Below are 24,535 nucleotides of genomic sequence, written 5' to 3'. Positions count from 1 at the left end.
CATTGTGTCCAGGCAGCCCTTTGTCCTTTATATAAGCGTCCTATTTAAATGGAAATCTACTATTTGTATCTGGGTTCGGTCCATTTTCATTATTAACATAATAGTGAAAGATCCGCTGCAAACAACCAGACACCTGGTAGCCAACCATGCTGCGGGCAGGAGATTAGTTAATGAAAATTAGAAATCTGTAATATGAATTAATAATTTTAATAATAACCCCCTGCCTAAATAATGATGCTGTCTGTGTTTCACAATACATTATTGATGGAAGACTGTTACACACCCTCTTAGTGAAGTATGTTATATATGAAAATTAGTTTATGTAATCTTCATGTTTATTAAATATTTATAGTTATTTTTCTTAGTTTCCATTAAGCACTTATACTATTTTGGAATTATTATGATGAAGTGTTTTATATAGCACCATCATATTCTGCAGCGCTGTACAATGGGAATATATATATATTATTTAATGACACAATTGCATTTTGTTAAGTGCAATCTCTTTACCACATACATTAATTATGTATACTTACATATTCTTGTATTCACATCAACATACCCAAGGTCTGACCCTGGGTTAAATGAATGGTTTCTCAGGGTATGGAGTTGACTCTTTTATATTCTTCTCTGAGTTGATAATACCATACATGGTATGTTTTATCACAGATGTAACCCCTGTGGCTGAATATATGTGTTTTGCTTCAGATTATCTTTACCTCCTTAGAAGTCATTGTTTCCAACAGCACCTTTACTAGATCTATTTGTTTGCCACCATGAACAAGTCACGTCAATAGAAGCTTTGTGCTGGATTATTAAAAGGTTAATATTTGAGGAGTTTTAGGGTCAGCTCATTGATAAAGGTCCCAGGTATGCTCATCATGCACCCCGCTGGGTTTGCAGAGAGTGTGACAGTGACAACAGAGAGCTGATTGGAGGAAAAAGATAGTGACAGACAGTATAGGAGAGGGGGGAGGGAAACTTGCTATGGGGGAGGGAGGTCCACAGAGATGGGTCTGGCTTAGTAATGGAAATCAGTGCTGTGGAGCTGTGAGGCAGAGCACAGTATGGAGCGGGCTGCGGAGACAGCACTATGGATCTGCATGGGTAAGTGATGCCTTCTGTATTCGTTTCTCTGCCACGTAAAAAGGGGCATTTTGCCTGCACTCTGAATACATCACACGCACACACTGCCCTGTGACATGGATGCTCTGCGTTGTAATGTATCACTGACACACGTTGCAGCTATATGCTCCATAGGGGTACGCATACTCCATTACACTGTTACGTGTGTGTAGACTGCAGGCACAGAACTGATGTTTATGTTGCACGTTCTAATCTCTGATCTACGCAATGCTTGGGAACGGGTTTCTGATTCATCGATCCTTGGTGTGGAAGCACATAGTCCCTACATCACACACACACTCTGATGTGGAGTAAATACACCCTGTGCTGTGTGTCGACACATACATATGTGCATGTAACAGACATGTAATGCAGATCGTATACAGGGTACAGGAACACATATAACAGATGCATAGATTTATGTATGTTAACGGTTAGGTTATCTCTACACACTAGATGTACTTCCATATCTGTATATTACAGATAAACACAGATCAGCACAACCAAGAAGCATACACCTCAGTGTAAGAGATATTTCAATATATTACATATATGCCATGATTTACACAATTAAAGATCACATTACATTCTGTATATAGCTATACTGGGCTCTGTTTACTACAGATACCGCACTGTGCTATGTATTACATATGTCATGATTACAGTGTTAGGCACACATTACTACTACTCCATAGGGGGTGCACCAAGGTGATATGGATTTTTATGTACCACATTACCCCATGGGCATTTGCTCACTCTATATGTAATTCTACAGAAACATTACACTTTATATTATATGGGCTCAGGTGTTATGCATTTTATCCATGTGTACTAAGCATTTTGGTGGGTGTCCTGAGTGACATCATCCAATGCTGGCCTGGAAATATAGACTGATCATTGATGTATATATATATATATATATATATATATATATATATATATATATATATAAGGAAGACCCATATTCCTTAAACCTTACAATCTAGTGGCAAAAGACCCAGGTAGTGTAACTGCTATCATACCTTTGAATCTAAATCAGCTAATGTATTATGTTCTTGTTTACATTTATATACCCTGGCTGCATACATACATATTATATTTTGTTACTGATAGGTTGGCGGTGCATCTGAAGTGTCCAAATATCCTTCTTCAATTATTATTTTTAAGTCATAATGCTTTGTAGCATGGGATGACATAAACACATAAAACACATAACACATGGGCCTTCACTCAGTCAGTCTATGAACATGGACTTCAGCAGCACTTGTACATTGGCTCTGAATGGCGCTCCCTTTTAATAATACCATACCACTAACATACTTCCTGCCTGCAACCACACACCATACCACTCACATACCTGCTGCTTGCAGGCCACACACTATACCACTAGCATACCTGCTGATTACAACCACACACTATACCACTGACGTAGCTGCTGCTTGCAACCACATACCATACCACTGACAGACCTGCTGCTTGCGGCCACACACTATACCACTCACATACCTGCTGCTTGCAACCACACACCATACTACTCACATGCCTGCTGATTGCAACCACACACTGTACCACTGACAGACCTGCTGCTTGCAGACCCACACCATACCACTCGCATACCTGCTGCTTGCAGCCCCACACCGTACCACTCGCATACCTGCTGCTTGCAGCCCCACACCGTACCACTCACATACCTGCTGCTTGCAACCACTGACCATACGACTCACGTATGTGAATCAAATGCATGAAACCCAAGTTGATGCTGTTATACAGTAGCAGACCCAAAAACATGTCTAAGGAGATTATGGGTTTATTTATCTTCCCCTTTTTGTTGTCAAATGATAGATTGTTGGAACAGAATTAAACATTTTTTGTTTGCTTTTAACAGCTCTGTCTGAATTAAGCATATTTTACTGTAAGAACAGTAATAACTGAATGTTTCTTTATTTTTGAAAGATACAAACTTAATCTTTTGTGCGTGATTTGTTTACGCACAAGGAAAAATAAACTATAATTAAAGACAGAGTATTAGGCATTTTTTTTGTTAATCATTGCCATACTACAGAATATACAGCCCTGGGTGTGTTATGAGATGACTTTTAGTGCTTTCAGGGAGGGGAATAATCAGAAAAATGCAAGTTGCCAAGTTTAATATAATTCTTTTGAAACTCGTGCCATGCATATGTGTGTTGGTGTTTGAAAGGCTTGTTTATGTGCCTTAACTCTATTCCACAATAAAGTTACAGCAGCCCACCCACTACACCAGAGCAGTCACAGTGGAAACTTGCACGGATTAAAGTTGGGTTGGATTTATTTTTATTGAATAGTGAACGACAGTCCAAATTTTACACCTCATTTATCTATTTTGCCATCCAATACAACATGAAGAATTTCAAGTCTGAATTTGAAGAGCATTCCTTGGAAACACAATCACAACCTAGACCATTAGCACTCAAATATCATTCAAAGTAACTTCCCAGCAGCGATAACACGAATAATGGAGCTCTTTATGTGTTGCAAATTCATACAGCTCCCTTTGTTATGGCACACACTACTTAATGTGTTACACATTCTACTTCATTTTAATGGCAGGGTATTGTGTGTATTACTGTACATGTCATACATACTACAAATGGGTTTTAATTGTACATAAGAGCAATTGTCATATGTGGATTGTTCACAAAAAGTTAATTGTGTAGATTATGAAACATGCGGCAGAGAGGCCCATGCTGGAATATTTTTGGGCAAACCCTGCGTTATCTATACTTTTACACCATGCTGCCCCCTTTAATATCCGTTCAGGGCCAGTAGTAGAACAAATGGCACCCAAGTGGAAAACACTTTTGGTTTCAGCCTTATAACATTTGTAGACTCTGCAACTCGTAGATATGGATTGAGGGAGTGGAATGAGATTTAGTTTCCTTTGCTGCAAAACATACTGTATTAGAGAATAAATGACGTGTAATATGAACAACAGAGTCTTATTCACAATTTTCTGAAGCAGTACATATGCTATTCAGATTTAAGAGCCACTATAAAACATGTTTCATCAGGATTCTGAAGCTATACCAAATGGGTCGGTATATCACTTACCACCTTGGAACTCAATGTATCTGGGCTGCAGGACTGTTGGGATGTTGGTTGGGACAGTAGGTCACCTGGGGATGACTATACTTGGAACTTTCTAAATAAGCTGACCGTGAAAAGCTTCAAATATTAACCCTTTAAAAATGACAAAGATTCCAATGTAATGACTGTATGTTGTTGCCAACTAAATAGTTGTAATGAAGATGCAAAGTCGCATATCCAAAGTGTGGATTACATCAGAGTATCATATAAACAATTCTGCACCAGAATGAGTGACCATGATAATTAGCCCATTTAAGATTCAAAGAATCAGGGTCAAACGCTGAGAGTTCCATCTTGTCCTCGCCAGTCCTCCTAATTCCTTGATCATTTTACACATAAATTCATGTTATCATAAGAAGATACCATTATCACAAGCAGGGCTCATATACATAAGATAATACAGGCCTTTACTTTAAACCACTATACATACAAAGAACGTGCAAGACAACAAGTATTTATACATTAAAGCATTAGGGAACACAGTACATTATGAAAGATATATTATTGATAAAGCAGCATATGAAATATAGATATATAACTCACATCTTTAAAGAAGAACAAAATGAAACAAATGCCAGCATAATACCAATTGATAGAAATGAGGTATTTGAGGTACAGAGAGCTACTAATGATTTCAAAGAAAGAGAAAGGACATGTAGCTAAAAAGAAAGATGGAGGTTGCAGAGTCTAAGAGAGTAATACTGGGGCTAAAGGAAAATTATTGGGTGAAAAACATGCAAGAAATGGATTGTAAATAATAAAACATGGGGCAGCTGGAATGATACACATATGTAAATAAAAAAAACATGTGTGATTTCAATAGCGGCCAAGCAACAGAGGAAAGATGGACCTTGAGCACTTTACCTGAGATGATTATGGTAATCTGGTCGAACACTAAAATATATGTCTGCAGGTGTTTCTCCGTCCATGCATACAGTGATGCATTTACAATGGGGGCTGTCATAGGCCTGACCCATGGCAGCTTCCCCTCTGCGGCCACTCGTCTTAATGCTAAGATCTATTGCTGAATCAGGTCAACCTAGGCTAGAATATGTGGCTGCATGTAATGGTCTAATCTTTCTCCCTGATGTGCAGGAGACTTAAACAGTTAAGCTCCAAGATCTCACTATACATAGTGAACTTCTCCTGCAAGAAGGGCTGAGGTGGCCCTGTATAATCTACACCTAATGCATTATGCAGATCAAGTTGAACTCTTTAGGCAGGAAAAGCTCACAGGGGGTTGCCCTTGATAATTCACGGTGTTGTACTTACCAAATGTTAAAATGTTCAACTCTCTTGTAAATTTCATCTTATGTGATAAATCTGTTTGCTTCTGTTAATGACATGAACTCCTTACACTCTACATTCTCAAATCAACAAAGATTCCATCACATGTATTAGGTTACAGGCAGTGATGTGCAGATACAGGCTGGTACAAATGGTTGTGAGAGCACTGCCTTTGAGAATTTACAATCTAGAAGATAAGGTGTGGGGTATGTGTGTATTTAAGGGCTTTCATTCTCCCCCTCTCAGCTGAGAAGGAATGTAGAATTTGCTCAGACAGGTCCCTGCGCACAAGGGAGCATGTAACCTGGTCAGGAGGGTTCTTCTATAAGATAACAGTGGAATGCTGCACTAATCCCTGAGGACACGGACTGGTGGCACCTACAGTTCATTGTTTCAAAAACACAAATGATGTAATGGCAGTCCAGATAAGGAACTATTCATCCATTGATCTGACAGTTCTATTACAATGTTGTATGGTCAGACTTCTTTATTTTACCCACCATGTTTGGCCTAATATTTTAGCTCTGTCCCATCCCCAATGCATTATGCTCTAGTCCAAGTGTATGATAATAAGAGCATAGAACATAAATATAATAGACAAAGTGCATAAATGATGTTTTTAGGCTACCGGCTTAGCTAATACAAAAACAATAATTATGATTTTAAGTACCTTATTTTATTACACAGTGCCTCAGGAGCCAAACATTGAAAATAAACTAATGTCTGGCAGTAAATGGAAACAATTTGATTTTCATATATCAATATTTTGGAAGAAACATTAAAATATATTTTTATATACCGTAATTTTACCTGAGTCTTAGCAGGATTTTCTTTTCCTCTGCGCTAAAGTAGCAGCAGTAGCAGCTGCCTGGTGTCCAAGGCTCTCAATGGTCACATTCTCTCAGTTTATGTTCAATAATTTGGTCTTTTAAGTCATTGATTCGAAAACATTTTGTGTCTGGGGGCCTCTTAGACCCACTGGCCAGATTTCTACATTGTTATGTGCAGTTACTCCAAACTATCCTCAAGACCACCTTAAAAGTTTGTGGTGGTCACTGGTGGCCCACCAACCACAGTTTGAGGACAGCTGTTTTAGACCATCAACATGAAATATAGGGATCCTTAGAACTTAGATTTAAAATAGTTTTAGATCTTACTGTGCTCTGTTTCTATATGCAGTATATATATGTTTACACAGATACATGTTAACCAAGGGCCTAGTTATTAGTAACAAGGCAATTCAGACCTACATGCTAAATGCTTTTTTCTTCTTGTTCCAGTTATACCCGGCATGGAAAACTGAGCCTGCAATAATATATTTTTACATAGTAAATGTTTTTCTAAGAAGAAAGATCATGGGCTCAACACATTGGACGTTTATGGAAATCTTTCTCTTGACATTATTTCACTTCAGTTCTCAAGAGGTGCAGCCAACCCAAGGCCTAGTTATACCACAAGCTATCCCTACAACAGGATTTGTGTCATTGAAGGGGTATTTGCCCACCCAGGCTACTACTATTTGGCTCCAGAATAATGAGGTACTATCCTCTGTTGGAAGTCAAGATGATGACCAGTCATTAAATGGTGCTACCCATGATGTGCCAATTGCAAAATCAGAGGAGCTGCAAATAGACTTGGTGCTTCAAGGCAGCACAGTGACACAGGATGGTTCTCTCTTGCAAACTGCATCCAGACATAAACCAGCAAATGGACATTCAATAGAAATTACTACAAATGAACCTTCAAACGTGCCTGTTTCTCATTCATCTACAGGTGGGTCTGAAATTCCTTTTCAGTTTTCATCTTTTACCACTGACGCTGTCTACATCACCCTGGAAACATTTCAGGAGGCAACCCTAATCTCAAATACAGCTCCACCATTCTCAGAGCTGATTCATAACGATGACTCTACTATGTCTACAACTGCAGCAGAAAGCTTCTCTCTATCAGATGTTATTTCTTTTGCACCGTCACCAGAAGGAGGATCAGCTACCCAGCAGCCTGAATTAAAACCAAGCAAATTATCACCTGTTATACTGTCCTCGCATGTGGATGACTTAGAAGAGAAGTTAGTCACTGAAGGAGAAGCATTTGGTACAACAGAAATAAATCCTGGAGACAATCTTGAAGCTTCAGTGGATGTAGATGGGCAGCTGACGGAACAAATCAGTGAGGAAAGTTCCATATCACCATCTATAGTGACAGAAAAAGCTGTTACATCTGGTAAGTAGTCTAAATATGAACACAGATAGCAGTAACCTAAATATTTAGAAGCAGCCATAGCATGTGTAGATAGTTTATTTGTATATTCAGTAACACAGTAGTTTCATATCGCTTGGTAAAGTCCATAAATTCACTGATCAATGCTATTTGTACATGTTGGTCATATTATATCCATACACTGAGATTAATAGAATAGCAAGCACAAAGTTCCATCTGCCTGGATATACAGATGTATTTTTCCTGGCACATTGTTGAGTGTGAGTGGAGGTTGGATATGCTACTTCAACAAAACTAAGTATGTTCTATGTGTATAAACATAGACTTTGGGTCTGTGTATGTAAGTACAGGTGGTCTGACATGTCCTGTCCCTGTACTACTTGGACATCTTCACCACATATTTATTTCCTGGAATGTAAAGGCCAGAATGTCAACCTCACTGCTTCAGGCCAACACTTGCCTTAGTAAGCTGGGTTTGGGAAGATAATTTGTCTGTTTCAGGCACTGGTGCACTCCAGAGTTCACCCATGAATCGGCCACTGGGTGAGTTGTTCTTACTCCCCCAAAGGGCCAAGAGCAGTTTTCTTTATATCTCTTTCCTGGTTATACTATTTTGTGATCTTGCTTTATTCTAATAATTGTCATCCCCCTAACATTTTGCCTATTGTATATATTACTGTTCACTGTTTAGTTATTTACTCTGCCCGTACCCTACCAGTTTTTAACATATACTCATGTTTTGTATTGTTGGTTTTTCATAATGAATATGTAGGAGCACAGAAATCCCTGTTTGACAATCGTATGACAATCGTATGTACACAGTACATAATGAAATATATATTAAGGAATAATTGATAAAGCAGCATATGAAATAAACATATACATCTTTAAAGAAAAACAAAATGAAACAAAGGCCAGCAGAATACCACTTCATAGAAATATGGTATTTGCAGAAGATAGAAAGCTGCTACTATTTACATTATTTGGATCACCAGTGACAGAGCATCACTATCACCAGAATGGTAATAATGTGTTAGAAGAAATGTTTTAATACTGCTAACATGATACTTGTTATAAATTACAAAACCCATCAAGACGTTATTCAAACAGAAAAAGTGTAGCTGATACAGCAGAAGGATTATTTTTAAAGGCAGCCTGTGAGTTTAATAGTTGAATAGCGAGTATCTTTCAGAGAAAGGTAATGCTGGAAAAAGAAGACATCTTGACATTGGTGGAATGTTAATATAAACAGTAGGGTTAAAAGGAATGTTTGACGACTCGTAGGTGTGGAATCATAGGAGAGTGATGGCTACTTTCATTACGAATTTGAAATTTAAACTTGACAGATAAAAGGAAGTAGCCTGATAAGTCATTTGGTGTTCACCTTTCTAATTGGTGTTATAATTTGGTGTTCTTCTCCCTTATAATTCTCCGATTGTGTGAATGTGAAGAGAAGGGAAGTTCTCCATAGGTGTGTGTATTTAGATCAATGTGTGAATAGACACTTTGTTATTGTGCTAGGTGTCAGTGAAAAGTGGGATGCAGTGCCATGTGTTGATTGAAGGAGGAGGTTGTGAGGAGTAGTGGGTTGTAATTGGGGTGGGGGTGCTCGCTATTATATACAATGTGTGCTGTGCATATAAACATAGTCTCTATGTAAACACCGGCCAACTAACACTGCAGTGTGCAGTAAGTGCTTGAAATGCCTTGGCTTTGCAGTGTTTCTAGGCTAAGACATACTAAAATTTGTAGGTTAATGGTTACAGTAGTTAACCACCAGAACATTGCGATAGTCTGTCTGTTTAAACTTTTGACTATAACATAAAAGGAAAGTAAAAAAAAAGAAATATCAGTCTGTAAATAGCCAAGAAGAATGGGCTAGTAAATAGCCTACTAACTAGTTCTCGTGGCTGATTAAGGCCTTTGCGTTTGCAGAATACCCATATGAAGAACCTCCCAGACATCAGGTGTGGTCCTCTTACAATTACAATTTATAAAATACAATGTAACAAAAATAAACATCCTCCTAATGCGTTCCAGGCACATAGGCTAACACAACCAAGAGGCCGTCGAAAAGCTCCAACCTGTTCATAATTTAATCGTGTCTAGTAATGGAACTGAGCTAAAATGGGCAGAACGTATGATTTCTGCTCCTGGGGAAATTATTGCAGGAATAACCCTGCTACCATGTTACAAGCATTGTGACATACCGTATATGTCACATGACCACTTCTACATACATAAATGTGTTTTTTGTCTAGTTTTGCTTTCAACATTACTTTGAAAGAATCAGGCAGTATTGATTAAAATAATCATTTTCTAAATCCAAGCTTTTCTGTTTACAAGTATGTAAAGAGAAAATGCATTTGACCTCCTGATGATCTCATATATTAAACAAATCAAAATGGTGTCATTTCTGCTGATGAAATGATAACCTACATGTCAATTTCCACATCATTAAAATCTTCCCTGATCCATGCCTGTTGGCGCTCTATAAATAAATATAAAGTAAGCTACATGTTTTCTGTCCAACATATTGTATCACACACATGGTGCAAGTGATTACATTAATGTATTATTTAATTTTATATTGCTTGTTCATGATGGAAGGCCTAAACCTCAGTCATTTGAAAAACAAAACCACAACATTTTACACAGCCGTACACCATGTGTATTCATACCTAAGCCATGTGGAATGAATACATTATTTGAACCAAGTTTCATAGATAAAAGGATATTCATTAAAAAATATTTATTAATACAAACGTCCAAATGGGATTGCATGGTGATTTAGTTTTTGCACCATAATTACTCAGAGGAAATGCGGTCCACTTTCATCAGTGTGTAGTTATTTCTTGGAAGGCGCTTCTTTGATCTAAATTGGAAAACATTTGAGGGTCCTTTTGTTTTAGAGCAATGGAATTTCAGGTGAAGTTAATGTGTAATAAATAAGCAAAACTGGCACACTCGGCTTCTCTGGCCTTATTCAATGTGATCTATCTCTGTTACACATAGGTCGGATTTTGTTTCTTATATACTAATTTTGTGTAGGGTTCTTAAACACGGAGGTGTCACACTGCAAACACTCAAGCCAATGGCACTTCTTTACGCTGGCAGTATACATACTTAATTATTAAATTAATTGCTTCCCTTTGAGGACATAGATTAAGATCTTGGACTGGTTCCACTGAATGCAGACATCATTTGCATCACAAAACAGAAAGACATTTGGCGAACAGGCATATTGCATTAAACATATACATTTCACATCTCTGTGTTAATGAAGCAAGAATTTACACCAAACATGTAAACACCTCTCTATAATATTATATTAAGTCTTAACACCAACCTGATGGTGATCTGATTTCCTCTTTAACCTGCAACGCTATCCTGTGGAACGTATATCTGTCATAAGTATGTCTGGTTACATCTGAACACCTGAATCCAAAAAAAGAAAAGGAAAGAAAAGAAACAAAATAAGTTCTGCTTGAAAATTATTTAATTCCAACATATGAATAGTATTGGTAAATTTGAGTAAGGTTTAGTGCTCATTTCCCCTGACTCTTGGTTAAACTCATTTTATATAAATCTAATAGACAGAGTAATATCATTTATTTATTACAAGGGAAATGTAATAAAAAAAAAATCCTGTACTCTTATTTTCACAATTGGCCATTCATTTTTATATTTGCATTTCTTAGGCATTAGTCATTCCTAAAACCTGGAACAGTCTGATAATTAGATTACGTTGTTAGCAGAGAAACAATCCTTTATTTTATATTCATGTATTTAATCAAATCCATTCAGTGGGAATTTAATAGAGTTTTGATATTGTAAATGAATCAGCCACCAATCTGTCACTGTCCCTGCAGGGCAATATAGTGACACAAATAATAAGGGACCTATGACCCATTGATCTGATCCCAAAGCCACAGAGTAACAGTGACACAAACTCTAGGGATCTCCTCTAGCTATGTTTATATTAAAGGAAAAAATCAGGGCTGGTAATATGAGAAGAGGTATTAGTTTAGGATTTATATAAAGAAAGGAATGCTTTACGAATGAGAGGCTGCGCAGGAGGAACTTACATCTTTTAATGCTTAGGGGCAGTGTTATGTTGAGTTTGGGTGTTATCCTTAACTTAGATAAAAAATTCAGAAAAGTCTTGGAATAATTCTATACATGCCTTAAGGGGAAGGGGGGGGTAGGAATGAGTAAAACCCATTCAATACTAACAAATGTACACAATCCCAACCCCCACCACAGCTTCCCCTCCTCTTCAGACACAACAAATAAACAGAAGGGCAAGGTATAGCACAATAGTACAGATTATGGGTGTGCCTGATCAAAAGAAGGTAAAGCTGTAGGTTTTGTAATTAAATTCCATTTAAATGTACTGTTCAAAGTCTTAGATTAAAGTGTGTTTCATCTACCTTCATTTTTAGGGTCAAGACAGGATAATCAGCAAAATAACTGATTGGTTTTTATTGTGTCAAAATGCATATACCTTCATTTATAATGTCTAAAAATATATCACAGTTTAACTTGAAAGACGGCAGCTTTTGATCCGTACATGATGTTAGGTAAGCATGCTAGAACATCAAAAAATATAAAATTGAGTTCAGGGTATGGGAACACTGAGTCAAGAAGGTAGGGCCAGCCAGCTGGCCCAGTAATAAAAACCCAAAGACATTTTGGTGGCTCTATGAGGAATTGCAAGTAAAAAGTGTTCAGGAAGTGGCCAAAATCTTTAAAGCATATGCCAAATCACCCATATCACCCATCACAAAATACATTCTATTGAGCGTTTCATCTCAGTAAACACTTTCAAACAACCACTGTTGCAGGGGTCACATCTGTGTCAGGACTCTAGGGTAGGCAGGAATGGAGTGGGGTAACATTAGGCCACCAGAGAGAAGGCTGCAGATGAGGTAAGGGCGTGTGAAGGGGAAGGAAGGAGCGAGTGAGCTAGCTATTGTGTAGGGGGGAGTATGTAAGAATGAATGTGAAAATGTATGTATAAGTTTCTGTGTTAACATGAATGTATATTGAAGTGTATATAAGCATGAATGTGTATGAGAATGAAATGTTTGTGTGTTATCATGGATGTGTAAGTGTTTGGGGAGGCAAAGATAGAAAAGACAGGCTGTTTAGCAGCAAAGGTGACACAGGTAGGCTGAATATATGGCACATGCAGGCTGTTTCGGGCACTGACAAGCTGGCGGCAAAAGATGGCACAGACAAGCTGACTGGGGGCAAATGTGCCAATGCGTGACATGTTGCTTGTGAAATCGTGGGGCCTTGGAGCAATTTTCCCAACAAGGCCCTGTGGTTTTTAAGTTATGCCCCTGAATGCTTTGTATCTAATAAAGTAGAAAAGGAATAAGCAAGGTAATGAAGAGGTTATTTAGAGTACACTGAAAGTGTGTCATGTAGTTAGCAAACATGAAGTTTTCCATTTGTTTCTTATTTGCCCTAAGATGGTTCACTATTGCCCTAAAAGAAAAGGGGTGTGTCTGAGGAAGGATACCCAGCATAGCAGCTAGAGACGTACCTCCTGGCTTCCTGTATCCCATACCCTCATTCATGGGCCCCTCAAGAATCTTTAACTAACTAATAATTTTTAAAAAAGAAGTGTGTGTGTGTGTGTTATAATAACAAGTTAATATGTAGACACGTTTCTGAACCTGAAAAAGAGGGCCATTGGGGAAGGAAACAGGGACAGGCTGCAACATATTCTGGCCTAGGCAGAGTAGGCCTAAGGCAGCAGGTCCAAGAACGTGACAGTCTCCAATCTCTGATCTCCCCAACCACATACTGACACTGTGGAGAGTGTGGAAAAGATTGATTAGTTAAGAATATTCCTGGATAGAGCTTTGTGTTTGAATTCTCTGGGGATATAGTAGCTGGAAACCATAAGCTACTTCTTCTAAGATGTTAAGTGCCAAAAGAGATCTTATATAACTGCTCTCTATGTCTCATAATGCTTCTGTAATAGATTGTAAATTATTTTATGGGCAATTTTACTGCAATACACCAAAATAACACAAACCTTTTAGCTCCAAAACATTGTCATTTTAAATTACGCAGTGTGAATGCTCTCTAGTTATGGTAATAAACATGTTTGTTAGAGTAGCTGGCTTCATGTAACATAAACGATTGCTCTCTTGTTGAGTAGCTGAGAATCTCTAAAGATTTTTCAGTCTGAGCCAGATACTTTTATCAATTATATGCAAAGAAAAAGTTGTTCTACTTGCATACTGTAGTTGCCAACTGTTTAGTTTTCCCAGGCGTGGAGTGCAGGGATGAGATCTGGGCCCTCTCTGCTGACCGCTTCTGCATCCATGTGTCTTTTCCTGCAGCCTTGCTTCTTCTCTGCCTCTTCTTGTTCTATCTTTTTTCTTCGTCCGCTATTAACCAGGCGTTCCATGCACACCCTCTCCCCCGATTGGAGGAAAGGGTAGAGGCCGTCTACATAGTCTGTGGTATGGCTCTTTTGCAGAAGTACTCCAAGGAGCCAGAATATTATTTGGTCCACCTGCCTCATATAGATGCTGTGCTGCAAATGATTCTACTAGATACCCAAGGATGTATGGTAGTGTTAGTAGAATATATAATCTGATACCATAATCTGGACCATAATAACTAGACGGAGCTAAATTATGTGTGCTGGGTGGGTGGGGCTTTGGGCAGTGGGTGTGGTACATTTTCAAGTAAGAAATTGATAGCTGTACTTGGATGTGTCCTTGGATTTTTTTTCAAACTTTGGCAACTATGAACTTGTTGCATAATTTCTAAAAGGAAGAGATCATGAGATCTTTTGGATGTCTTCTTTGGATTTACAAAAACATATTGTAATGGAAGATAAATTGGATTTATAGGTTATTTCTAGTGTTTATTTTTATTAAATATGTGATTTAAATGGAATCCCTACATGTAGGGGCAACCGGAGCCAGCCTATTTCCTCTGTTTTGAGGTCACAATGCTTACGTACTTCATATTAAAGCATTAACCTTTTAACAAGCCATTAAAAGGGAGCTTTCATTATCAGATCTTTTAACATAATTAAATTAATCTATTAAAACTACCTATCTTACACTTTATGTATTTCACCCACCATAAATGTTTTGGAGTTATATGTAAGGCTGTATTCTACTAATTCCAATTATAATAATGACTTAGTAGAAGATATACATCATTAAACAGGTTTATTTGGTCCACCAAAGTACAAAATGTAATATTCTGTATAGTGACAGTTCTGCTTTAAGATAAAAAGTAATTGAAGTAATTGAAGTGCATCATCAGCATCATCATAGAACTGCACATATTATACAGACACCAAATATTGTGTACAGAGCAACAGGTGACAAATATTTTTGTGGTTCTTTCTAAATATTGGACATTGTAATATTTATTTTGGTCTTTCTCTTTTTTCCGTGTATGGAACAATTGTCTTATTGAATTCAGGTTGAGGGCTGATATATCCTCTCTAAATCTGGGTGTCTAGCCAACATCCCCAACTGCTTGCCTGTATTTTACTAAGAGTGTAATTGAGGAGATATAACTGTTCTGACCCCATCCCCTATTAGCGTGAAATCAGCCGCTTGGGTGGTCTGGAAATATAACTGTCTGATAAAATCATGGCTGTTTTGTCCTTCTCTGTCTCCAGCCAAGTGCATACAGTAATATAGACACAGACGGGTGTTGCGGATGCTTTTTTTTCATCCATCACTGGCACTCACTGTAATAACTTGCTATCAAAACAGTCTCAGGCTTTCAGTTAAATGTTACTGAAAACAATCACTTATAATCTTTTTGGCTTTTTTGAACCACCAATTACTCTTTATGTGCCATGTTTTTAGAATATTTAAAGATACTGCATCTGATTGCGTTTGAGGCTTGGTAACTGCTTTTCACTATTCTTGCAGATAATCGAGAACAGATAGTTCAGTAAACTGTAATGCCCCATAGGTAACAATGGTGGATGTTTATGCCTTAAAAACAATACAATCAGCACATTATAGAAAGGTACAATATTCTTCTGGATAAGCAAAGACCAGACAATTGAACTTACAAGAGGCAGCGCATAGAACCTAAGGCAAGTTGGCCATCTGGTCCTTCTGTGCCCCATATTGAAGATGTCACAGAGGTCTGTACCCTTGAGGCAGCTAGGAAGCTTTGGTGAGAGGTATCTGCAGATACCTGGCAAGATCAGCCCTGTGAACATTATTGTGACTTCAAACAATAATCGTTGTGAAACAATAATAATTTAGCACCACTTACCCATCTAATAGTGAATCTTTCAGCTGTTTAAGTTAACAACCAGCCTTGCAGCAATTCAGATTTACATAAGGAGTGGGTGCGTATTTGTTATTCCCCTTCATCTTGTAACATATCTGGAAATAGTATCTGCATTCAACAAACCTGCAAGTGTGAAACAAGATGTGGAATGTGAACATTATTTCCCAATCCTAATTCTAAAACAAGGACTGATTAAGGTCAGTCTCTTCACGAAACCAAAAAAATGATGAGATGGACCAAATGGTTCTTATCTGCGGAAAGATTTTACAAACATTTGGCAATTTCATTTTCTAAGCAAAGATTGAAATCTGTTGTTGTATATTAAATACATCACATAATTCCATCACACAAAAAAAACAAATGATCAGCAAATACAACCATGTGGACCAGCCAAAAATCATAAAAGTCAAAGCGTACTATGAGCTTGTACTTGAAATCCACCTTATGTATATACAAAAAGGAAATTTATCTGACTTTTTTTCTATAGATCTGCATGATTATTTCTCCCCATTGAATCATATCGGAGAAGCTTACAAATGCTAGCTTGATAACCTTTAACCACAGATCTCAGCTTCCCTGACGTATAATAGTACATATAAAATGGATAATAGAAGATAAATATCTCTGGAACAGTTATACTGATTACATATCAAAAAGCACAGGTTATAGTTTTTTTAGTAATAGCACAACTGTGAAAATTGATAGTTGGTTAGATGAAAAGTAAATATACGCTTTGGGTGTTAAATTGTAAACCAAATAATATGTGTGTTAAAAAAGACAACGTGAAATACAATTAGATTTATGACACCTTTATACTTTAAGTAAACACATGTAACATTCATGCATAAAAGATCTCCATGTTTGTATGGGGACAAATCTGTTACCTGGAGGAGTTGTGTTCTGTTATAGGGTAAAAATAACTTCATTTCAATGTAAGATGACAGTTCTCCATATGGCACCACCTGGATTGTGATTGTGACAATTCCATTATCACAGGTGCTAGTTTGCATTTCAACCTCTAAAATGGGAATATTATAGCACTAGGAACCGTCGTAAATATTTGTATTGAACAAAACATTAAAAGCTGTTGTACTTCTGCGAGATACACTTTTGTGAGTTTGTCCCTTTTTTTGAAGTGCATTTTCATCCTAGCCATCCTAGGAAGCATCAATGTATCTAGCAGGGATGAGGTTAACAAGGAAACTAATGTCAAGAGACACTTACTGGGTAGAGAACCTAGCACCATTTCTGAGTGACTTCATTGGGACAGGTAGCTACAGAGAGTGAAGCAAAAATCAGGGCTGTAACTGGAGCACTTGGGGCAAGCAGAGATCCTTACTCACACTGACGTCACATCTGCTTCTAGAACTGAAAGGAGGTGCATTGCCTCCAGGCGTCTCAAGCGCACCACTTACCTTGGGACTATTGGGGGCAGCTCCCCCTCTTGTCCTGCAGAAGTTACAGATCTGTTTGGTTCAAGGCTAAATGGGTGGTTTCTTATAGCAACCAAGTAATGTTTCTACATGTTTTTCAAAGAGAATCACTCTTTGTTCGTAATCCCCCATTGTTTTCAGCACTGGTCCCTGGAAAAAAATGAGCACAAATGTCACCTTTCATTTTAGAAGTCTTCTCCATATTTGTGAGTTATACATTGACAGATAGTGTGACAGGTAGGGTATTAGGATGCAGGGCCAGATTCAAGTAAACAAAAATTATAAGATGGCTCGTCCAATGCCTCACAATACATTTGGTGATACCCATTCAAATGCCTGCTTGAGCACAGGTGACTTTGTTGAGGATATCTAGTATATGAGGGTTTATGTGGTAAATCGCTGTTGAATCCCTGCAGAAAGGATGGTTAACATTTTCAAAAGTCAGCTTATTTTCCAGGTATGCTCAATATCTGTTTGATAAATGAAGCAATTATAACCTACTTTACAAGCTGAGGTGGCATATTTAAATTGACAATACTTAAAGGACAAATGTAACATTACTTGCTCTTCTGTAGCTTTAAAAACAGAATCTTAGCAATTCAGCAGTATTCTCCGCAACAAACATAAATATAGTGTTTCTAATATTAAAAATGAAAGCGTTGTCAGCAATTCCCCGTGAGGTTTACTGTTGCAGTATTTGATTGAAACTGTATTGAGTCAAGAAATTTTCCCTGAAGTCCTCATTAGTCAAAATGTTTGTTCAGGAAAAATGTGGATTTTAGGCTCTCTTATCCAAGAGGAAAACAGCTCCCGACTCCCTACCAATTCTACTCTTCTAGAACAACATATTGCAAATGTTAGTTACTGTTTTGGGTATCTTTTTATTCATACAGTATTGACAGGAGTACTTGGCACTTTACAGTAATTATGTTACATAATAACTTAATATTTCACATTTATTTAATAATAGACACACTATTGATCTCTTGAGAGATATGTATGCAAATGTTGGCAATGATTTATCATACTGTTACATCACTCTGGTACATCACTATTCCTTGAGCAAAGATTGGCAGTTAGTTGCTCCCAAATGTGTTTAATAGTGACAGGCTTGAACGGTTGCCATGTTACACTGGAGGGCCCCGTTGCCAGAGGACACCATGAAGGTTATGAACTATAGCAGCAAGCAGCATTGAATTAAGTACATAGACATATCATTGCATAATAATTTAAGATTATTTATGATATGAAATGACATCACACCTCTTTTAACATTATACATCTCTAAGCAAAAATAAAATGTCTCCCTCAAGACTAGAGTTAAGGGGACTCTCACTAAACAAACAATGTATATGAAAGTACCTTGTAAATATTTTCATATGCATTATTCAAAGTAATAAAATTTAAAAAAAATGACTTAAATTAGGGGGAAGCTGCACCTACAGAGTTGCAGATTTCCACCCACTCTGTGATCTGAAGATTCTTGCCACTGATTGGCTTTTTGAAGCAGCCAATTAGTGGCAGGAATGTGTCCCTATTGAAATCAGTGGTAGCACTTTCTGTGCATGCATACAGGGATCTCAGCAGTGTTCTTGCTGTGTTGCTTACAGTGTTAATCAAGCCAACACTGGCTGTATTTGGCCTAGCACACGTGACACACGGGAAATAGCTTGGGATGGGCAAAGAGGCAAATGTTTATTGGAGTATTCTTCAGAATTCCCCCATGCATTTGCAAGGGTGACACCACGAAAAAGAAGCACACAGTGACCATTTGCATTAACATGCGTATGATGTCCAGACTGCTCCTAAATACCCATGAATATGTAGTCCCAAATACCAGTTCTGTATATCTCATGGCATCCACTAGAGCTGAAGATGCTTATCACCCACAAGTTTAAGTATCATGCAAGTTTGGCATAGTTTCTCTTTGCTGTTAAACAATACCAGTGCCTACCATAACTGTGATGCCTTCATAAAGGACTTATAGGTAGGCAGTAGATATGAATCAGGGACGGGTAACCTCTGTCTGAGCAGAATGGGAGTTGGAGTCTACAGCAGTTGGAGATAATCATGCCTGATATATAGATCACATTATGTTTCAGTGGCTATTGTAAAAACAAAATTAAGTTCCTGTATACAGAAACATGGAGTAATTAGTTAAAATACTGTCATTCATACTATTACCACTAAAACACAGTATTGCCATTCATTCACTAAACACAAGATAAAACAGATACCATTTCATTTGGAGGCCAAATCCTTTTGCTATTTATTTTGCTAATTTGTCAATGTTGGAGTGACAGCTGTTATTTTGAGCTAATAAAATGTGTTAGTATTATGTTTTACATCTACACCACATACAGCCATATACGGTTGTGCTTAGTTCATAGTAGCAGCTGTTTATGCTATGACATGTCTCTCACAGACAGAAAAAGATTATCTTCAAGTATTTTTTTGACTGTTGCCTCCTAGTGTGAACTGCTGGGAACTCAACTGAAACATTTAAAAAGAAAAGAAAAATAGAACCTGGTAGAAGACTTACTCTATAGAAAATGTTACCTCTTGCACATAATGTAAAAAGGGTTAAAAAAAAAAAAGGTTTTAAAAAAAAAATCACAAGAAAAGGTTACAAATTCTATAAAGGACACTACAACCTATACTAAAGCCGGAATGTTGGTCAGCCACAAGCTGTAGCCAGCGTGGTTTCGCATATCAACCTTAAAAACTAGTTATTTCAGGGAAAGTATTCATCTTAACCTCCCATGGATTCACATTGCTAAAAAAAAATATGCTTCACAACTAAGTGAGAAAAATATATAACTATAACACAGACAGCCAGCGGGTAGATCTCTGGATGGACTACAAGGACAATGATGGCCAATTAATAAAAAATACTCTATAGCATATTTGGCTGCAAAAACATAAAAATAATGTTCTGTCTAACAAATTAAAAAAATATATACTGTATAATGAAAATTCTGAACAGCAAATTGGTTCATTGTTCTGCTTTGACTCACTGTAATTAAATCTACCTACTCCTGGAAGCTGGGCTAATTGGAGCAATATATCTTTGTTATTTCAGCGTAGCAAAACATATTTGAATTCAAAGTATTTTTTCTTTCTACTGTAGAAAAGGACATTAATGTTTAACCCTTAGATAAGAGCACTTTTACTTTCTTAGTCTAGAATGATCTTATATTAGATATCTGTTTTTTTTACACTGATGTTGTGTGTTTCATTATTGCAGATGCTGATCTTGATTCAGATGGATACACCACAACAGAAGATTCTACTTCCTTCAGGGACTGTGGTTATCCTGACAATGATAACTGTAACTTCACAAATACATCTTCAAACCCTTCTCTACTTGAAGTGGATCCTACTCTCCAGGGACAGACTTTTAATCTTCTCTCCCCACCAATCTTCATCACTCTACAAGCGGACTGGAATACATCTGTGGCAGATTGGGGGGTTGCTTGGGAAGCTCTTGTTTATGGGTCTGTGGGATTTTTTGGGACTGTGGCTCTACTTGCCCTTCTCTCCCTGTTCTGCCTAGTGTTTCGATGTCCACCAGGCACCTTCTACTTTGCAATCCTACACCTACTGTTAATCACCGTTGGAAGTAGCCGGGCCTTTGTTTTGTTTTATGATGCATATGGCCACCAAGACAGACTCCCTGTTTTTACTGCAATGGTCCTGCACGACTTGGCCTTTCCTTGCATGACAGCAAGCTTTAGTATTGCCTTCTTGTTGCTTTCCTCAAGGTGCCGCCTGCAGCATTCAAGCTCCAGCTTTCCCCGACTCTGCATCCTGAGTACTGCAGCTTTACTTCATTTTGCTGTCTCTGCAGGAGCAGTGGTAATTGTGGACATCTTGCATCAGTTCCTCTTCCTACTGCTTGTGTCGAGAGGAGTGTATGTGGTTCTAACTGCTCTCCTGTCACTCTCGTTTTTCATTTTTTATTGTTTAGCAAAAACACAAAACACACAAATTTATGATCTCAAGAGCTCTGCTCCTCCAACTGAGTATACAAGAGGGTGCCCATTTGCAGATTCAAAAGACTGGAACAGAGCAGCTTGGTCTGCTTTGATGTCTGCATTTTTTGGACTTTTGAATTCAGGTCTACAGTTATATTCAATACTTTACGCAATAGGTTATGGTGGTTCTGTTACATTTGGTCCCTGGCCATGGTGGGCCTTCCAGTTGAGTTCTATTCTTTGTGAAGTAGGCACATGCCTACCATTGGCTATAGTAGGTGCTTATCCCATATTTTGTACAAGCGAGATAGAGAGATCAAATTGCTGGACAAAGCTATTCCGACTTTCTCCTGGCCGTGTTACAATGAAGACGTCCATGCTGCCTACAAACTCACAGTGGGCCTCATCCCAGCATGAGAAGTTGCTGATCTGTGACACTATTGTAAGGAGTGACTCCGAGTTCTTTCCACTCTACACACTTGTAGAGAAGCGGCTGAGTGTTGGCGATGAATTGAGCTTGATATACAACAGCAGCAAAAGTCTTGAAGTACCCGGTCTGAGTTTATACAATGGATCAAAAACACCCTCATTCATCAGTGTTCAGATAGACAGTGACTCCACTGTGGATTTTCGGCCACCATCTCCAATAAATCTACGTCGCAGCATTGATGAGGCACTGTTCAGTGAGTCTCTGATACCCCAGAGCCTTTTCCATGGCACTGCCTTATCAAGCAGTTTGTCTCTCACCATAAAGAGCACTACGCAATTAGAAGATGGTGTATTCAAAGAAAATCCATCTGACAGGGGACTCTATCGGACTTCTTCCTGCATGGAGATAGAGTCAGGTCTGCCAATAGTAGAACCAGCACCCAGCACAGCCAGGCAGGATATCACAGAAACCCCTTCCTCAGGAACATTTAGAGGAGGTGAGAGCACCACAAGCTCTCTATACAAGATGTCTCTTGATGGATCATCATTGGTTCTGTGTTCTAGTCCCGAGCATGCAGGCACCTCCAGTTACAGCGCTGATAGGAAACCAGAGCTTAGTCGGCAGTCGCAAGGAATTTACCATACCCTGTCCCCCCCATCGCAGGAGTCCTTGGACGTTACATGCCAGCCAGAAAACACATTGAGAGAGGATTTCAAAGATGTGTTTGGACCCATTGATGCCCTGAGTGTTGAAAGTGACACTATTGACCTTTGAAGATAATTAAATTGTTTTGGTAGGAAAGGAAAAAAATGACTTGATGGCTGTTGGGAGGACTTGTTAATTGAGATTGAAACCAAACAGTAATTCTCAAGAAGCATCAGAAGCGGTTATTATTTGCTAAGATTCATGGTGTTCTGTTGATGCTTTTGAGCTGATGCAAAGATTTAATATACATGTCAAGTAATTCTTACTTTTAGCCCTGCTGTTGCTCAAAATCCTTGAAATGCTGTGTGCTGCTATTTAAATGCTATCCCCCTAGCTCTCCCTACTTCCAACTCTGTATCAACCAAGATACCTGGTGGGAACAACCAGACTGTGGAAGGGGTGGGCTAAAAATCCACTTGACTCCTGCAAAAAAATAAAAACATCCTAGCCAAGCTGCTTTTCCAAATAAGCTACATAGCCTTTCCCTATAAGTGATTGTATTGCTGTTTGTGGCATTTTATTATTCCTGTTACAACACCTATTAGAACTCATCCAGTAGCACCATATTAGTTAATTCCTTAAATGTATCATGTTGCTGCATTTAGCTTCTAACATCTGGTGTTGTTCTATGTGCCCCATTCCATAGAATCTATTGAATTGCTCCCTATAATCCTGTAGTATATATTACTGCCATTCCTTATACGCTCTTAAATTATTTTCTGTACACGCTGTAATTACACCCATTGAGTACTAGTGAGGAGGCTAGCAGGTTCTCTTTTACATGTTAACTGTTAATAACTTGGGTATTTGGGGGGAAAAGAATGCATTGAAAATATTACATTATGTTGGGTCTTAAAAGCAATTGCTAGTTTAAGAACATGTCCTATACCCACAGGGAATATTTACTATGTCATGATTTTAAGTTGTACAAGTAAGCTATAGAATATATTGATATACCCTTTTCAGCTCCTGAACTGCTAGTACCATATGGTGCTATACAAGATTAATATTTATCCGCACATAAAGCCGTTTGTGTTCTGTACACAATATAGTGCACTAAACCTCTGGCAACAACTTAAGAAAAGGGTCACATACATTTTAAATATTTTTTTTTAGTAACACAAAAGGTTGAAAGTGAAAGACAGGACAATAGAGGTAGAACATGTTGGCTACACAAACAAAATATTACAGTGTAATGCTGAAATCTGTAATGTAAATGTATTTTTTTCATATTTGTGAAGTCAACATTATCCGCTCAGTTGAAACGAAGGCAGAATAAGGGAGCAGATGCAAGCCATGGTCCCTCTGAAGTGACAAGAGATGTAGGCCAGGTGTAAAGGATTGGGAAAAGCTTCATCCTTATAGGAGTGACCACCTACAATATTGTTTGAAATAATGTGAATAAGCTCCACGGGTAGTTCACCTTCTCACCCAGTACCACACAAGCAAAATGGTTACATTTAAGACCAGAAGTCCAAATCATTGTCAGGTGTGGAAAAAATGCTGTAATGTAAGAATGCATTCAAAAATAGACATGTTAAGTTGATTGGTTTTTTTAACAAAATGCAAAGTCAAAGTGAACAGAAAAAAATCTAAATCAAATCAATGTTTGGTGTGACCACCTTTTGCCTTCAAAGCAGCATCAATCCTAATAGGCACACTTGCAGAGCCCCTTAATGACAAAATGCATTGTTTTCAATGGGTTTTGGGACCGCCCATTGTCCTTAAGGGGTTAAAGAACTGGGCAGGTAGGTTGTTACATCTTGGGAGAACTAACCACAGGTCTTCTGTGGATTTAGGCGGTCTCAGTATATATATATATATATATATATATATATATATATATATATATATATATATATATATATATATATATATATATATATACACACATTATATACTTGCATATACATTACCCTCCATTCCACTTG

At 37.9% G+C, this 24,535-nt stretch overlaps 1 protein-coding gene across 1 annotated transcript; it reads left to right on the top strand.

The window, feature by feature from the left end:
- The first annotated feature begins 1,022 nt into the window (after window positions 1-1,022).
- PRRT4 (proline rich transmembrane protein 4) lies at window positions 1,023-24,020 on the top strand. Its single transcript, XM_053463715.1, has 3 exons — window positions 1,023-1,107; window positions 6,819-7,761; window positions 20,740-24,020. Exons 2-3 carry the CDS (start codon window positions 6,894-6,896, stop codon window positions 22,671-22,673), a joined length of 2,802 nt encoding a protein of 933 aa, XP_053319690.1. The 5' UTR covers window positions 1,023-1,107; window positions 6,819-6,893; the 3' UTR covers window positions 22,674-24,020.
- The last annotated feature ends 515 nt before the right edge of the window (window positions 24,021-24,535 follow it).

The sequence above is a fragment of the Spea bombifrons genome, chromosome 4 (assembly GCF_027358695.1).
Source record: "Spea bombifrons isolate aSpeBom1 chromosome 4, aSpeBom1.2.pri, whole genome shotgun sequence".
NCBI lineage: Eukaryota > Metazoa > Chordata > Amphibia > Anura > Pelobatidae > Spea > Spea bombifrons.
This window is presented reverse-complemented; position numbering and strand designations above follow the sequence as displayed.

Bases quoted from the DNA above. Each gene is read 5' to 3' on its own strand.
- PRRT4 (XM_053463715.1), top strand. From the start codon at position 6,894: ATGGGCTCAACACATTGGACGTTTATGGAAATCTTTCTCTTGACATTA. The intron at 7,762-20,739 runs GTAAGTAGTCTA...TCATTATTGCAG, and splicing joins AGAAAAAGCTGTTACATCTG to ATGCTGATCTTGATTCAGAT.